The sequence below is a fragment of the Amblyomma maculatum genome, unplaced genomic scaffold, assembly GCF_055883805.1.
Source record: "Amblyomma maculatum isolate TAMU_Amacu unplaced genomic scaffold, ASM5588380v1 scaffold_22, whole genome shotgun sequence".
NCBI classification, from domain to species: Eukaryota; Metazoa; Arthropoda; class Arachnida; order Ixodida; family Ixodidae; genus Amblyomma; species Amblyomma maculatum.
This window is the reverse complement of record NW_028146747.1, coordinates 2,715,401-2,731,189: the sequence shown is the minus strand read 5'-3', so window position 1 is coordinate 2,731,189 and position 15,789 is coordinate 2,715,401. Positions and strand designations below refer to the sequence as shown.

At 47.0% G+C, this 15,789-nt stretch overlaps 1 protein-coding gene across 2 annotated transcripts in view; it reads right to left on the bottom strand.

Annotated features, from left to right (window-relative positions):
• Positions 1–15,789, bottom strand: part of LOC146171485 (sodium- and chloride-dependent glycine transporter 1-like) — a 155,423-nt gene that overhangs the window by 84,883 nt on the left and 54,751 nt on the right. The window contains exon 1 of one of the 2 annotated variants that reach the window (XM_084586507.1): positions 283–440. The exons of the other annotated variant lie outside the window; for it this stretch is intronic. Coding sequence (XP_084442633.1) covers positions 283–303 — 21 coding nt within the window. The 5' untranslated portion in view covers positions 304–440. Of the gene's footprint in view, positions 1–282; positions 441–15,789 lie in introns of those variants that run through there. 2 annotated transcript variants of the gene reach the window in all.

The following is a 15,789-nucleotide window of genomic DNA, read 5'->3' as shown; positions in this document are numbered from 1 at the left end:
AACACATACCCGATGACAACCATCGCTAATACCTAACGCCGCCTTCCTCAAAACATGCACCCTACCCTTCTTATCTATGGCATCCGAGGCAGGGCGAGCAGAACTACGCTCAGAACGACGCGCTGAGCGTTGGAATTTAAAATGCCGTCTATCTCGTTTATCTCTCACCAATAATTTCAATTACAAAATTAGTAAGTGCGCAGCCTAAAAAAAATTAGCAGCTATAAACGTAAACGTTTCGGTTATTAGGATGCGCAGACAATCGGAAAATTGTATACTCACAACTTTCGCAGTCGATTCCATACGTAATCAGGCTATATACATGTACTTAACCAGTCGACTCCGTTACAAGGATGAATAAACAAACTCGCCACCTCTGCGCAACTGGTGAATGGCGCGCGAGGTCTCCGCTGTTTTAGCTCGCTATCACGGCAGCCGCGCGATGGCAGTGATCCGGGAAATGGTCGAGATACTTGCGGATGCTCGAAGGTGTGTCTCACGCACGAGAAACGAGGAAGGCGCACCCATTTTGTGCTCGCAGAGAGTAAAAAAATTCCGCAGGATGACGCTTCTTTGCTAGTCGCAATAAATATGTCATGTGACCTATGACGCAGTAGAGAAGTCGACAAGCGCCGAATTACATTCGTCGTTTGTTTCCTTTTTTTTTTTTCTACCTGATTTCTTTTTGAACTCCTGTTTTCGATGGGCCGCAGTGATGGTTGGTTTCATCAGAAAGAATGCCGTCTTCAAAACCATACCTGCGCGCAAGTCACGAACAGCTGCCTATTTTCTTTTAACTGGTAGACCATCTATGCTTGCGTGTGGCACCGTTACTTGCTCTAGCCAAAGTTCTTCTTTTAGCATTTTGTTTTCCTCTGCGCAACGACCACGACTGCACGAAGGCAGATCAGCCAACCAAAAGATGCTCGTAGCTTACACGTTACCACATGTCATTTTAAGTAGCGTAGTCTGCTGAGACAGAAGAAAATTCCACCGGCAAGGGAAAAGAATCTGAAAGGGTGCTCTACCGCTTTGAATTCTAAGTCATCCCTCACATCTTCATTCATACTAGTTACAACTCGACAGTGACACCACACAGCGCTAGAGTGAAAAACCCACTGTTGACATATTTATGCAGCATTTGCACAGTGTGAACTGGTTAATAGTAATTCGGATTAATGGTAATGGTGATGTTACCGATTATTTCAAACACGATTCTTGCGCTTGAACACAGCGTAATTCTCCTGGAGCCTTCATTACCGCTCACTTTACACGTGTGTCCGGCACATATACAAGGTTTAACAATTGGATACTTAAGGACGTTCGACCGTTCGAACGAGAAATAGAGATGCCAACTCATGATTCCATGTTCAAAGGTACACACCACTGTAATCTGTAGTCACTGCTCGCTCACTGCAGGGGTTAGAAAGCATTGCATGTTACGGCGCTGTGCAAGGTCCAGCCCGGAAAGCGCTATACGAAGGAAACGATGCATTCTTCCATGGAAGCTTTCTCGCACGCATTGCATAAGGAAGCAGTGACAAAGTCTGGGTTTCTCCATATACCAACGAGGCACGATAGCCCAAACACTCATGAGGCTGAGAAACCCTGTCGCAGAATAGGAATGCACTCACGGACAATCTCTACGTCGCCGTACTATCAGGCGCGTCGGTTTCCTCAAACGCTTATTATGCTTACTCCGGCACGATAAGGAGATCCGCACCAGGCGAATGCTCGGTTGCTTTCTCGCTTGTCAACATTCGTGCGACCCGTGACCCTCTGCAGCTTGCTCTCCTTTCCGCGGAAGAGCACGCGCGGCCCGTCGTACACAACACGCGCCTGCCGAGGTGACAGAGAGGACTGCTCAAAAATATTCCCAACGGCAGTGACCATGGAAACCTATGGCGTGTCTCTATTTCATTTTCTGGCACGATTGCTGACATAAGGCGCTGAATGATTCTCCATGCACTGACATATATCGCACCTCCAGCACCAAAAATAACAAAAAGGAACCTAGACGCAGCATTATGTTAGTCTTCTACTTTACACACAAAAATGAAAATCGCCCGTGAGAACGCGGGCTATACAGGTACGGAATTTAATCGTTTGCTCTAGGTGAAACACCCAGCGCTTCATATATGGTCACTCGGAATCTCACACAGTGATTATTTTGCGTCCAAGCTTAGCACTCACATTGGTACTTGGAGCTGACATAGAGAGCCCCCCTGCAAGTCTTAGACACTAAATAAGACACTCCCAAATTAAATTGATCGTACTGTTCCCCTCACCACAACTGCAAAGACAGGCTCTCTGTACAAGTAAGAAGAAAAAATAAGGAAGAAGAAATAAGAAAAAGTGCGCACGCTCGTGTGTGTGTGTGTGTGTGTGTGTGTGTGAATCCGCCAGTGAAAGCTTTTATCAGCCTCCTAAATTGATGGCAGCACATTCGAGCAATCAGCGTCAATTCCTTCCCTCATCTATGGCATCATTTGATGCTGTACCTGCTCGTTCATTTCCACAGACTCACTAAATTCAGAGTTACCTCGTGCATTGATGAGTTTCGTGCTATGATAAGGCGAAAATCAATTCGTATTCGTAGCGTCGTTCTCAAGGAGCCGCGCACATGCTGCGCTGTGGCTATTTCAAAAGACGAGCATTGCATCGTGTAAAGCGACGTGCGCAAACATAGCTCCACTAAAGACAGCGAAGCTTCCAGACGTTCGCTGGGAACTGCGCAGCTGCCGGCCTACATACTTTACAAGTTTACAGTAAGGTGGCGTAGCTATATACAGACGCCGGTCTGAACCGCTGCCTTCTCTGCCAAACGGCGCGGGAAATATCAAGTCGTCTACGCCACAGTACATAAGCACTCCCTGAATTGGCGTGAGTGGCCCTGCAACTTTCGCGACAAAATTTAGGCGCCGCTTCGACGTGCCCGGACTGCAATTGTCTTCGCGCTGCCACGGAGGTGACGTAACGAGAACTGTACACACATCGCTCGACGCGGAATGCGAAAACCCTATGAAGAGGAAAAACACTGCTAAGCCAGGAGACGGCGGCGGCGGGAGATGGAAGATGCGTCAAAGGGGGCACAAGGGGGTACAGCGCGTCGACGCCGTCCAAGTAAAATAATAAAAAAAAAAGAAAGTAACACCTCAGGGCCGAGGCGGCGGCCAGCCGGTGCGAGCGTGTAAACTTCCCAAATGACGCCGTCTGGCTCGGCCTGCAGACACACGCACGCAGACAGTTGTTAAACGAGCCTCGCTCTCTCCGCTCTCTCCAGACGCACCGCTTCCGCGCCGGAATCGACCGGTGGGCGCCGGTTGGCCTGCCCTTGACGCAGATTGACGCCGGTTTTCTGCCGCTCTCTTCTTTCCTCTCTTTCTTTTTCTTTTTGTCGTTTTGCGTACTGTCGGTGTCCGGCATAACCTTTTTTTTTATTTTTTTTTTTTTTTTTCAGAGTGCAATAAGCAGCCTATCGCCGCTTTATTTATACGCCCACTCCACCTGTGCGTAGTTCCCCTCCCCCACCGCCTCTTGTGCTCCTTCCCCTCTTCATCTGACTGTCTTTCGATCACAGCCCGCTACGGGGCGCGGCGTATTGGGGGCTTGGAGAGGATGTAAATGCGGTAGTATTCCACTGACTGCTGCCAATCATGTCCTCTCCATACGCACTTTATGCAGTAAAATAACACAGATAGAATGTGAAATATGGCTCACAAATCTGGAGTAGCAATCTCCTCCCTGTTACTCGCGGGCTGTTAAAGGAATAATCCAACCATATAATATGATCACCTCAATGCAGTACTTGAAGTTATGTTTTAAGTAACCAATAAAAAAAATATTCTGACTGTGATACCCTCGTCAGACAGTGGTGCATCAGCTGGCCGCCACGGAAGAAAAAAGCGTAGGCTGCTGCGTATATCGTGCACATTTTCCCTCCCAACCACTTCCCCCACTTTTGATCGGCCCACCAGCAGGTGACGCGGCCATCGGTAAAAAGAAAAACATTCAACTTTTCAAAATAGCTGCAGCTCGTGGTTTTTGGAGCTAGTCCTCTCAGAAAGTGATTTCGCATGTTCGCGCCTTGAATTGTGCTTTCCCAGAATTAGACATATCACCTTCTTTTTTTTTCTTTTTTTGCTATGTCAGTATATTCAAGCTCACTGCGCACAAAGCACACCTCTCACTGTGAAAGCTAAAGGCGAACAAGCGCTCTTTACAGGACCTAGAGAGCGTCGTCAATACTTCATCGATTCCTTTTACAACCTCTTTTTTTTTTTTCTATCTCTCTTTCATATAAATCACAGTACGAAAAAGCGGGTTAGTTAATTGCACAGTAGGGGAATATTCCTCAGCCTATTTGTGTAATATTTATCCGCTCGCACTATGAACTTTCATCGCATCATAATATAACATCGTATTATATTGCTATATTTCATATTTTTGTAAGCAGTCTGATACGCCACGCGAGTATTTAATTAATGATGGCTCGGTATTTCCTGACCATTTATCGACATTCGAACGAAGCAATAACTCGGTTATTTAACGCATTTGGCATATCGTCCGTGTGTAGCAAGGTGGCTTTATCCGCATGCCGCCCTCCACAGGAAGTAAATAAAACACTATTAAATGCTGATGCCATACGACGGTGTCAGGTGCAAAAAGTGGTTTCGTATACCGCCAGCTCAGTAAACTTAAAAAGTTGCGGACAAGCCCTAACCAAGCCCGGTGACCCGCCAAGAGCAGTAACGTGAAGGATGAAATTAATTTGAGTTTGGTTGGATTAGCCTTCGATAACTCTGCAGGCGACTCTTACAACCTGGGCACTACACATATATAGGCAAGATAACTGCAAAGAACCCTCAAAAATGAGAGAGTCATTGCAATTCCATGCTATCATTACCCTCATAAAAATTAAATGGGTCTCGCTGAATAAGTTGACGCTGTGTGAAGCAGCAATAATACACTCATATATAGCCAAGAAAACCGGATGTAAAAAGCTGGTGACGCTTTTTTTTACCGAAAGGAACAGGTCATCATCATCATCAGCCTGATTATACCCACTGCAGGGCGAAGGCCTCTCCCATATTTCTCCACTTACCCGGTTCTGTGCTAGCTGCATCCACTTGACCCCTGCGAACTTCTTAATCTCATCCACCCACCTAACTTTCTGCCGCCCCCTGCTACGCTTTCCTTCCCTTGGAATCCTGTTTGTTACCCTCAGCGATCATCGGTTATCCTCTCTTCGCACTACATGTCCTGCCCATGTCCATTTCTTCTTCTTAATTTCCACTAGAATGTCGGCAACTTGAGTTATTTCTCTGACCCACTCTGCACGCTTTCTATCTCTTAATGTTACCCCTACCATTTTTCGTTCCATAGCCCTCTGGGTTGTCCTCAACTTAAGTAGAACTCTCTTGGTTAGCCTCCACGTTTCAGCCCCATAGGTGAGTACAGGTAAGATGCAACTGTTGTATACATTCCTCTTGAGCGATACCGGTAAGCTGCTAGTCATAATCTGCGAGTGCTTGCCAAATGCGCTCCATCCCAATCTTATTCTTCTTGTTATTTCCTTTTCATGGTCCGGATCTGCGGTTACTCCCTGTCCTAAGTAGACATATTCGCCTACTACTTCCAGTATTTCGCTACCTAATATAAATTGCTGTTCCTTCCCGAGGCTGTTGAACAAAACGTTAGTCTTCTGCATATTGGTTTTCAAGCCTACCTTTCTACTTTTTCTGTCTAGGTCATCAATCATTATTTGCAGTTCATCCCCCGAGTTGCTTAGCAAGGCAATGTCATCAGCAAATCGCAGATTACTGAGGTATTCTCCATCTACCCTTATCCCTAACTGCTCCCATTCCAAGTCTCTGAATACTTCCTCTAAACAACCTGTGAATAGTACTGGGGAGATTGTGTCTCCTTGCCTAACACCTTTCTTTTTGGGAATTTTGTTACTTTCTTTATGCACAACTATGGTCGCTGTGCAGCCACTATATATATCTTCCAGTACTTTCACGTATGACTCTTCTACCCCCTGATTTCGCAATGCCTCCATCACCGCCGAGGTTTCAACTGAGTCAAATGCTTTTTCGTAATCAATGAATGCTATGTGTAGGGCTGGTTATATTCCGAGCATTTTTCTATCACCTGATTGATGGTATGGATATGATCGATAGTAGAGTACCGTTTTTGAAACCCTGCTTGATCCTTTGCTTGATTGCAGTCTAAGGTTGTCCTGATTCTATTAGCGATTACCTTAGTAAATACCTTATACGTAACAGACAGTAAGCTGATTGGTCTGTAATTTTTAAGGTCCTTAGAGTCCCCTTTCTTATGAATGAGGATAATGTTTGCATTCTTCCATGGTTCCGGTACCGTCGATGACATCAGGCACTGCGTATACAGGGTGGCCAGTTTTTCTAGCACGATATCCCTCCCGTCCTTCAGTAGTTATCTGATCCTCTCCAGCTGATTTCCCCCTTTTCATAGTTTCGAGTGCTTTCTTGACTTCGTCCTTCGTCACTGGTGGAACGTCTGACTGTTTTTCCCTTCCGCCAATCTCATTACGGTCCTGACTACTTTGGCTACTGTAGAGATCTGTATAGAACTCCTCGGCTGCTTTGACTATCTTGTCCATATTAATGATGACGTTGCCCGCCTTGTCCCTTATCGCATACATCTGGTTTTTGCCTATGCCCAATTTCTTCTTCACCGCTTTAAGGCTTTCCCCATTCTTTACAGCGTGCTCAATTTTCTCCATGTTTTACTTCCTTATATCGGTCACCTTGCGCTTATAGATTAGCTTTGATATATCGGCCAATTCGATCTGGTCTGTTGGATTGGAAGCTTTCATACTCTGCCGTTTCTTAATCAAATCTTTCGTCTCCTTAGACAGCTTACCGGTATCCTCTCTAACTATCCTACCGCCTATACTTCTACCGCGCACTCAGTAATGATATCTCTGAAATTATTGTTCCTTGCCTCTAGGGTAATGTCGCCATCCTCAGTTAGAGCTGAAAACCTATTCTGTAGCGAGATCCTGAACTCCTCGGCCTTCTCCTTCACTGCTAATTCGTTGATGGGTTTCTTTCTTACTAATCTGTTGCGTTCCTTCTTCAGATTTAGGCTAATTCGGGACCTCACCATCCTGTGGTCACTGCATCGCACTTTCCCGATTACCTCTACATCTTGCATAATGGCGGGGGTTGAACACATTATGAAGTCGATTTCATTTTTAGTCTCTCCGTTAGGACTTTTCCATGTCCATTTCCGGTTCTTCCGTTTGCTGAAGAAGGTATTCATGATTCTTAAGTTATTGCGCTCTGCAAACTCCACTAGTATAACTCCCTCCTGCTATTCCTAAGGCCAATGCCATAGTCACCTACTGCCTGGTCTCCTGCCGGCTTTTTCCTTACCTTGGCATTGAAGTCGCCCATTAGTACAGTATACTGCGTCTTTACTTTTCGCATTGCCGATTCTACATCTTCGTAGAAGCTTTCAACTGCCTGGTCATCATAACTACATGAAGGAACAAGTAGTCGCCGTTTTTAATTGAACGTTGGTGTAGTGTCTAGAATCCGCGGAACAATATCGCTGTCGATGCGTGCGAAAACAAACCGTGATTGCGACATCTGCATTTAGCTTTCTCTGTATACCTTATAATGGATCGTAGCCGGCGCGTAGCTTCTTTTTGACCTCAACGCAGTACGCTACCTATCATCGCAAGTACCGTGCGATATTCGTGCCCGCTAACGAGGGAGAGAGAGGGAGAGAAAAAAAGCCTGATTGTCTGGAGTTATGTTACTGGGTCTTAGTGGAAGAGCCAAGTGGCCGTTAGCTGGCGGCTAGCGACGACTTCTTCACGTATTTTACGGCGCCCAATTGTATATCGGGGCTCGCGTTGAGCAACACTTCCTCCCAGGATTCAAAGTGAGGGAGCTTCTGTGATAGCCTTAGGAGGCGGTCCCTCTGAGCAATCCCACAGGATATGATTCAGGTCGGCTTTCTCTCTATACCTAGTGCAGGATGAGCTTATGCTGCCCGGAAATATGTGTGCGTAAACCACAGGGTTGGAGAACCAAGCTGGCCTATATTAATCTGGAGCCCTCAACCACGTACGGCATCTCTCATGTCCTGAGTTGCTTTGGAGCGTTGAACCCTGTAAACCTAATTGGTTCACTGGAAAGGACCTGTCCTGTGCAGACCTGTACCGCGCCGTAAGGGAAGGGATCGAGGAAGATGGGAGTGAGAGAGATCTTTAACGTGCACTGACATCGCACAGCACACGGACACCTCTCCGTCTCGCCTCCATCGAAACGCAGCCGCCGGCGGTAGGGATCGGACCGAGAATTCTCGCGCAGTAGTCGGGCTTCTTAACACTGTACCACCGCGGCGAGGCCCCTGTAAACAAAGCAAAAACAATTTCTACGTCTCCTCGGTGTCCCGTTTCTACCTTTTTTTTTTCGTTTTCTTTTTCTTGATGTTTTTGACTCGATGCGAACTGGTATCAAGTTTTGTATCCATGTTGCTTCTAGGCCTGCACATGCACCTTCCCGTATATCGCAATGCAAGAACACAAGCAATGTGTGGATACACAATGTGGATACTTGTCGACCAAAAATTTTTGTTCAGAGTTGCCCCCACGGACATCGCTCGCCTGTGCTCGTCAGTGTGCTTACCTGGGCCCGTATTCCGAGTTTGCGTCGTTATCGAAAGTATCGCAATCTCCCCGACCTCGAGTCATCTGACTGGTGGAAACACCGGAACATGATGTTGCCACTTTTTCCGGTTCTGTAGCGACAACACCCGGTTCCGGCGTTTCCACCAATCAGATCGCTCGAGGTCACGTCACATAGCGACGCTTCGATAACGACGCAAACTCGAAATACGGGCCCTGATGTGTGCACCATTTACTTGAATCCGGACTTCAGCATTCTGTTCATTATATATGTTCTGTTTGTTATCCGTTTCGAGCTTTTTCTGTTCGTTTGTTTACCACTCGCCACAACGCTGTGGCCACCGTCGCAGCTAGCGCACTAGTTTTTCAGTGACAAAAGCACAGGGGCACAGCCGCGCAAGCCCATTTTCAAGTTCAGTGCTCGGAGACTTCGGGGACGGGTTTCCGCAGTTCACCGACAGGTGGCGATGCAACTGCGTAGCCCGCACTTTCGGCGACGCAACAAGAACACGTGCGCAAAGGCATATTGTTTTGAGCCTCCTCAGAGCACAGGTGCTGGAGGAGTGGCTTACGTCACGTCAATCGTAGGCGCAAGGATCCTTTTTTTTTTATAATTATTTTTATTTTTGTTTACTCGGACGCAGAAAGCTGTCAGGAACACGCGCCTCCGCAGAGATCGAGCGCGGGGAAAATAGCGGCCAAACAAGAAAGGTCTGCGCTAGAGGCGCGTACGCATTTACGGCTGCGAGCAGCTTTCCCCGCTTCGGACGCCAAAGTCGCTCATGTGCGCAACCTTCTTCTTTTATCAAGCGTAACAAAACTAATGTGCGCTCAGCTTTTCTTAACCAAACACGATAATATCGCGTCACCCGCGCCGCATGTATGAAACAAAAACAAAAAAAAACAAGAAAAAAACGTAATAGACACATAAACGTGGCCAAACAGAAGCATGAAGGAAAATGAGGCAACAATTTGAGATAGAGGGGCTTCCGAAAACCATTGCCTAGCCACGATCCTAAACTCCTGGCATTGATCAGGCGCTACAAGCATCGCGAGTACGCTCAGGTCCCTGACATTCCTCCTCTGCCTTGGTTTCCTTAGCGCGTATCAGTCTTCCATCATCCATCAGTCTTTCACTGGTTTCTTTAGCGCGCATCAGCTGCACCACGCTCCAAACTGCGCATTTTCTAGTATTGGCGGGCAAAGGGATTAATACATGGTGAAGCCATGAAAGCGAGCGTATATGAACGCAATGTGAATAATTCCTTCGTTGGTTACCATGTAAGGTTAGTATTAAGTAAAACTAAAAGGCCGCGATATAAGTATTCAACAGTTGCATGCCATGTATTTGTATGATACGAGAATGGTCACCTCCTCGTATATCTTGAGGAAATATACAGCGCGAATTGAGACCGAGGGACGAATTACACAACACAAGCGTTGTACCTCCCCGTACCTCCCCGTACGGTATAGGGTGGATGCGGTGTCGCTGCCTTTGCAATGGCTTTAAAAAAAAATGGGGGGGGGGGGGGGGGGGAAGAAAATCGGCTGCTTTTTTTACCCTAAGCGCCGCTCATCCTGAACCAAGAAGTGCTTCACATAATAAGGGCTTGTAATGAGCGGTTAGTCAGCATAAAACCTAACCACAAGTATAGTGTCAATTTCGAGTGAATCTCTATGAGAGATTAATTGTAGCCCTTTTAGAGACTAACTATATACAAGAACGCACTCGATGCGGAAACAGCGAAAACTCGCACCATGTTTAGCCGTCCCTTGCAGTAGCTAAGAGAAGGCGTTTCAAGGCGCATTAACTACTACGATCACGGAAGAAGAACTCGCAGCACTCGACGAAAAAAATATATACATGTAAGCATCCGCACTCTTTATCCCGTCCGTACAACTCCTTCGCTTCGCGAACAGTGCAGAGACTTTGCCCCTCATTAAGTACAGCTCAGGATTAACGGTACAAAGCCGCGCCTATTCTCCTGTAATTGCACCAGGAGCAAAGTAACGGCCTAAGGTAAGGGCGATACTCCTCTAATTGTTTCAGGAAAATGCAGCGTACACTGATAACGGTGAGAATTGACGAACCAAATGTGTGGAGGAGGCATACTCGTCTGTGCGTACTACACGAAGAGGATATACAGCAAGGGCATCGTGCTTCGAAAGCGCGCGCGATTAGCTCACTTTGGGCGAAGTCGAAGCGGCAAAAGGTTTAGAAGAATGAGAAGAGGTTAAGCCTTTTTGAAATGTCGAGCACGCGTGCCAAGTGCACAGGACGGGGCTCGACGGAAGCACATCCGCGAAGAAGGTTTCGTCAGTCGCGTATATTTATTCAAAGTCGAGCGATGAATATTGCAAACGCGTCCCACTCGTACCGACGTGGCTGCCGGAGATCGTCGGTGAAATCGGGCGTTCTTCTTTCCCTCGTCGTCACCAGAGCGGGCGGATAAGAAAAAGCAAAGAAAGTGAGGACGGCGCGTTGCGAAAACGCGCGACGAAAGGAGAAAGAAAAGGCGCTTATAGGTGAAGGGTTGCTAAAAAGAGACGTGGAGGGAGCAGAAGACGCAACGCTGGCCGAACATGACTGCCGCGTTCAGGACGCGCGCCGTCTCGTTGTCTCGGCGCACGAAGCGAAAAAAGACAGAAAAGGGAAAAGAGACAGGCGCGGAGTTTTCAATTCTGAAAGAGCGTCGTCGTTCTCAACGCGAATAGCAATATAGAAGAAGCCGCGTGAATATCCGTTGTCCGCCCAAGTCCAAAAAGGAAATGCCTGACGAGATACCACTGCAGGAGTTTTCTCCAGCTTCTCCCTGTACTGCCTGGAGCCTCTACAGTCGCCGTGAAGTCGCGGCGTTGTTCTAAGAATAACATCTGTGTTTATAAACAAACTCTAGAGGGGCACAGGATGTTGCGCCGAGAAGCGACAACTCGGGTCAACAGTCCACCACCTTACCTTACCCCTCCCCACTCCTTGCCCCACGCTCCGGCAACCCTGCGTATGACGAACAAAAACGTCGATAGTCTGGAGAAAGAATATTGCTCCCTCCCTCTTCCCCGTGTTGGAAACTGGGCGTGTTTTTTTTTTTTAAGACAAAGAGCTCGATAGTGACCGCACATGGATATCTTGATGTAGGAAATCTAGCAATCCCCTCTTCCATGGAGGCCAGCGCCCGCGGTAGCTTCCAGCTAGCGGTCAGGGCTGTCGGCTCAACTGCATGTGCAATGTTCAGCGGAAAAAAAAAATACAACTGGTCCCTTAATTTAAGGGACCAGTGGGGAATATAACCAGGAGGGAGGCTGCACTCATTAGTTGCTCCGAAACAAAACAACATTGGGAACGGAACGCGAGCGACTCTACTTCCGTCTCCACCGCTTTTTGCCGCGTCTAGCCAGCGTGCTGCTTAATTATGAATTCACCCGAGGTAGCTGCGAATTTTTCATTCACGATTCTGCGCTACACTGTCGGCCCTTCAGAGACGCAAACATTCTGCCTGTTTTTACAAGCGCACTGCGTGCACTTGGCGCTGAAGTAGCAATAAGGCAAAAAATCACGGCCACCTGTCAGCGATGAAAACGGCAGCGCTGATGCAGTTCCAAATTACGCGGTGTGTCTCGAGTCAAGCAGAGTGTCCACCGGAACAGTCCGCACGTACACGACATGCCGAGACCAACGTTACTAGAACAAACTCGGACGCTCCGTTGGCAGCCGCAGCGCTTTCTGGCTCCGGTTACGTCCACCGTGCACGAGTACGCGCGGCAGGCCGACTAGTAACATTGGGCCGACCTACGTTCCGGTGACGGACGAGCTGCGTCTTGACGCGCCGACGACAGCGTCCTCTATACTCACTTTGATCGCCGTGTTGTCTTCTGCGAGGCACCATGTGAAGCAAGTGCAAGTTGCGCGTTGCACAGTGCGAGGTCGGCCGGTGTTTTTGGCAAAGTCAAACACGCCGTCTCGAGCACCGCAGATTGCATCATATTCCGTGGTACAACAGACATTTTCGTGCTACTATTACACAGTCAGCTAAAGCACAATTTGTGACACCTTTCCCTTCAGTCTCACTTGCCCTGTTCCTTAAGGTGGCTCCAGGAAGCCAGCCGCTATTGTTTTAAAAGTAGGCTTTTTGCTATAAAAATGGCTGTTGCGGCGCAGTTGTAGCAGTATTGGCGGGCATCAGGAAACAGCGGTGTAACTTTACTTATTCCTGATAATGAACTTTTCAAATACTGCAGTTAGGTATCTAGTTAAAATTATGGATTTCTAGTTGGCCATTATTAACAGCCACATGAGGTTTCCAATCTTGGAAACCGTGATCACCCTCGGCGCTCAACAGAGTTTAGCTATATCGCGCCGAAAGGCACTCTCCAAATACTTTCCCCCAGCAGATATATAGAGAGCAAACACTTCTTTGAGACCCATTAAGTTTATTGCCGGCTATATTGTGCATAATGCACACAAGTACTGAGTATCTGCACAAAATGTGCCGATTACAAATGCAGCAAAAGTCATGCACGAACTTATAACTGAAATCACAAAATAACAGTAAACGCTCAATTTCAAACTATACCGGTTAAATCGCATACATTAACCGACGCGCCGACCCACATTGCGCAATATTAGCGGTATGAACCACCTTTTCAAAAGTAGCAAAGGTGCATTATTTGCTCCTGCCTCGTACCACCATCTTCAGGCTGACTCTACGTTTCTCTCCTGCGCCGTCTGCGGACTCCTAACTCCCGAGAACCTCATCCGCTCACCTTTCTACCATGCTACGCTCGCCTCCTCTTGGAATCCAGTCTGTCACTATTACCACTATACAAATACAAATACAAATAATTTTATTTAGCTTCAACACTGATTACACAGTACTCGCGATGCTGCAGGGTGCTACCAAAAAGCCTGCGATAGCTTTACAAAGGCTAGCACACCGCTTACAGTGCAATACAGAAGCGCACAAAAAATACAGCAAAACAAGGAAAAGCCATTATAAACATACCGACGGCTTTATATACTATTACAAAAGTACAGATGATAGGACAAATAATGGGTGGTACACAGCTGCACGTGTTAACAATATTTTGAGGACATATACTGTCGTGTAGATTAGCTAGACGTGTTAACAGAGGAATTAAGAGCTTGTGGTAGCATGTACCCCTTCATGGATCCCTGCCTTGTCGTGGCGGAGGGGCTTGCGAAACTCGATGAAGCCGTGAACTCTGCTGTGTAGGACCACTCAAGATAGACAGGCCACGGCAGAGAGTTCTGACAATATGTGATTCACTGAAGAAGGTAATGGCAACCCACTCGAGTATTTTCTGCCAAGAAAACCCTATGGCCAGTCACAATAGCATTAATGATATGGAGCCGGAAGACGAGCCCCCAGGTTGGAAGGCGTCCCGCATGTTACTGGGGATGAACAAAGGGCGATTCCCAGTAGCTCCAGGACGAATGAAGCGGCTGGGCTAAAGCCAAAAGGACGCTCAGTTGTGGATGTGTCGGGTAGCGACCGGAAGGTCCGATGTTGCAAAGAGATATATCACATAGCCACATGGAATATAAGATCTATGACGCAAGGTAAACTGGATATCGTCAAGCGAGAAATGGACAGATTGAACATTGATATCTTGGGTATCAGCGAGCTCAAGTGGACCGGAATGGGAGAATTTAACTCCGGCGACCATTATGTCTTTTATTGTGGGCACGAATCCAAGAGAAGGAATGGGGTCGCTCTCATACTAAACAGAAGAATGGGCAAAGCAGTGCTAGGGTACAACCCCAAAAACGACCGAATGATGTCACTTCGGATCCAATGTCACCCTTTGAACATAACAGTTATCCAAGTCTAAGCACCAACCACTACTGCTGAAGAAGCTGACGTTGAGAGATTTCATGCTGACCTGCAATGCCTTTTAGACCGAACTCCATCATCAGACGCCCTTTTTCTCATAGGAGACTCGAATGCTAAGGTAAGGAGTGAAGAAATATCCGGAATTACAGACAAGTTCGGTCTTGGTGAGCCAAATGAAACTGGGCAGAGGCTAGTAGAGTTCTGTCAAGAAAACAACCTGACCATAGCGAATACTCATTTTCAACAGCCCAAGAGGCGCCTGTACACATGGACTTCACCGGACGGTCTGTACAGGAATCAAATCGATTATATTCTTTGCCAGCGGAGATGGAGAAGCGCTATACAAGCAGCAAAAAACAAGGCCTGGGGCCGATTATGGCACCGATCATCAGCTTCTTGTTGCCAAATTTAGGCTTCGATTGAGGAAAACGCAGAAAACTAGAGGGCCTTTCAGGTATGATTTGGATCAAATTCCATCAGAATATGCCGTGGAAGTGAGGAATCGATTTCAAGAATTAAATCTAGAAGACAGAGAGCCTCAAGAGATGTGGACTGGTGTTCGTGATATATTACAAAAAGTTGCTATTAAGGTAGTTCCAAAGCAAACGAAATGCAAGAAAGCAAACTGGTTATCTGAAGAGGCTTTGCAAATAGCTAAGGAAAGGAGGATGGCAAAAGTTATGGGGGAAAGAGAAAGATACAAGGTTGTCAATGCGGATTTTCAGAAAATAGCAAGGAGAGATAAGAATGCCTTCCTGAACATACAGTGCCAAGCAGTTGAGGACAACAGCCAATTGAGGAACACAAGAGCTCTGTATAAGACAATCAACGATATCAAATGAAGCCTCTGTGCTAAGCTGGGCTTGATAAAGGACAAACGAGGCAGGGACCTCACTGAATCCTCAGAGATAAAGAAGAGGTGGCAGGAATGCACACAAGAACTGTACAAGAAGGACCCGGATGTACAAACCCAACATAAGAAGGTTGTGATTACTGATCTCGAGCCGAGCATCCTGAAGAGTGAAGTTGAATGGGCTTTAGCCCGCCTTGCCAAGAACAAAGCTAGTGGAATTGATGGTATTCCAGCTGAGTTGCTTCAAAACCTCAACCATGACGCTGTTAACGTTCTGTATACATTATTTCAGCAAATTTGGACAACCTTGCAGTGGCCACAGGATTGTAGGAGGTCAGTTTGCATCCCCATTCCAAAGAAAGACAGTGCCAAAGAATGTTCCAACTACAGCACGATCGCGC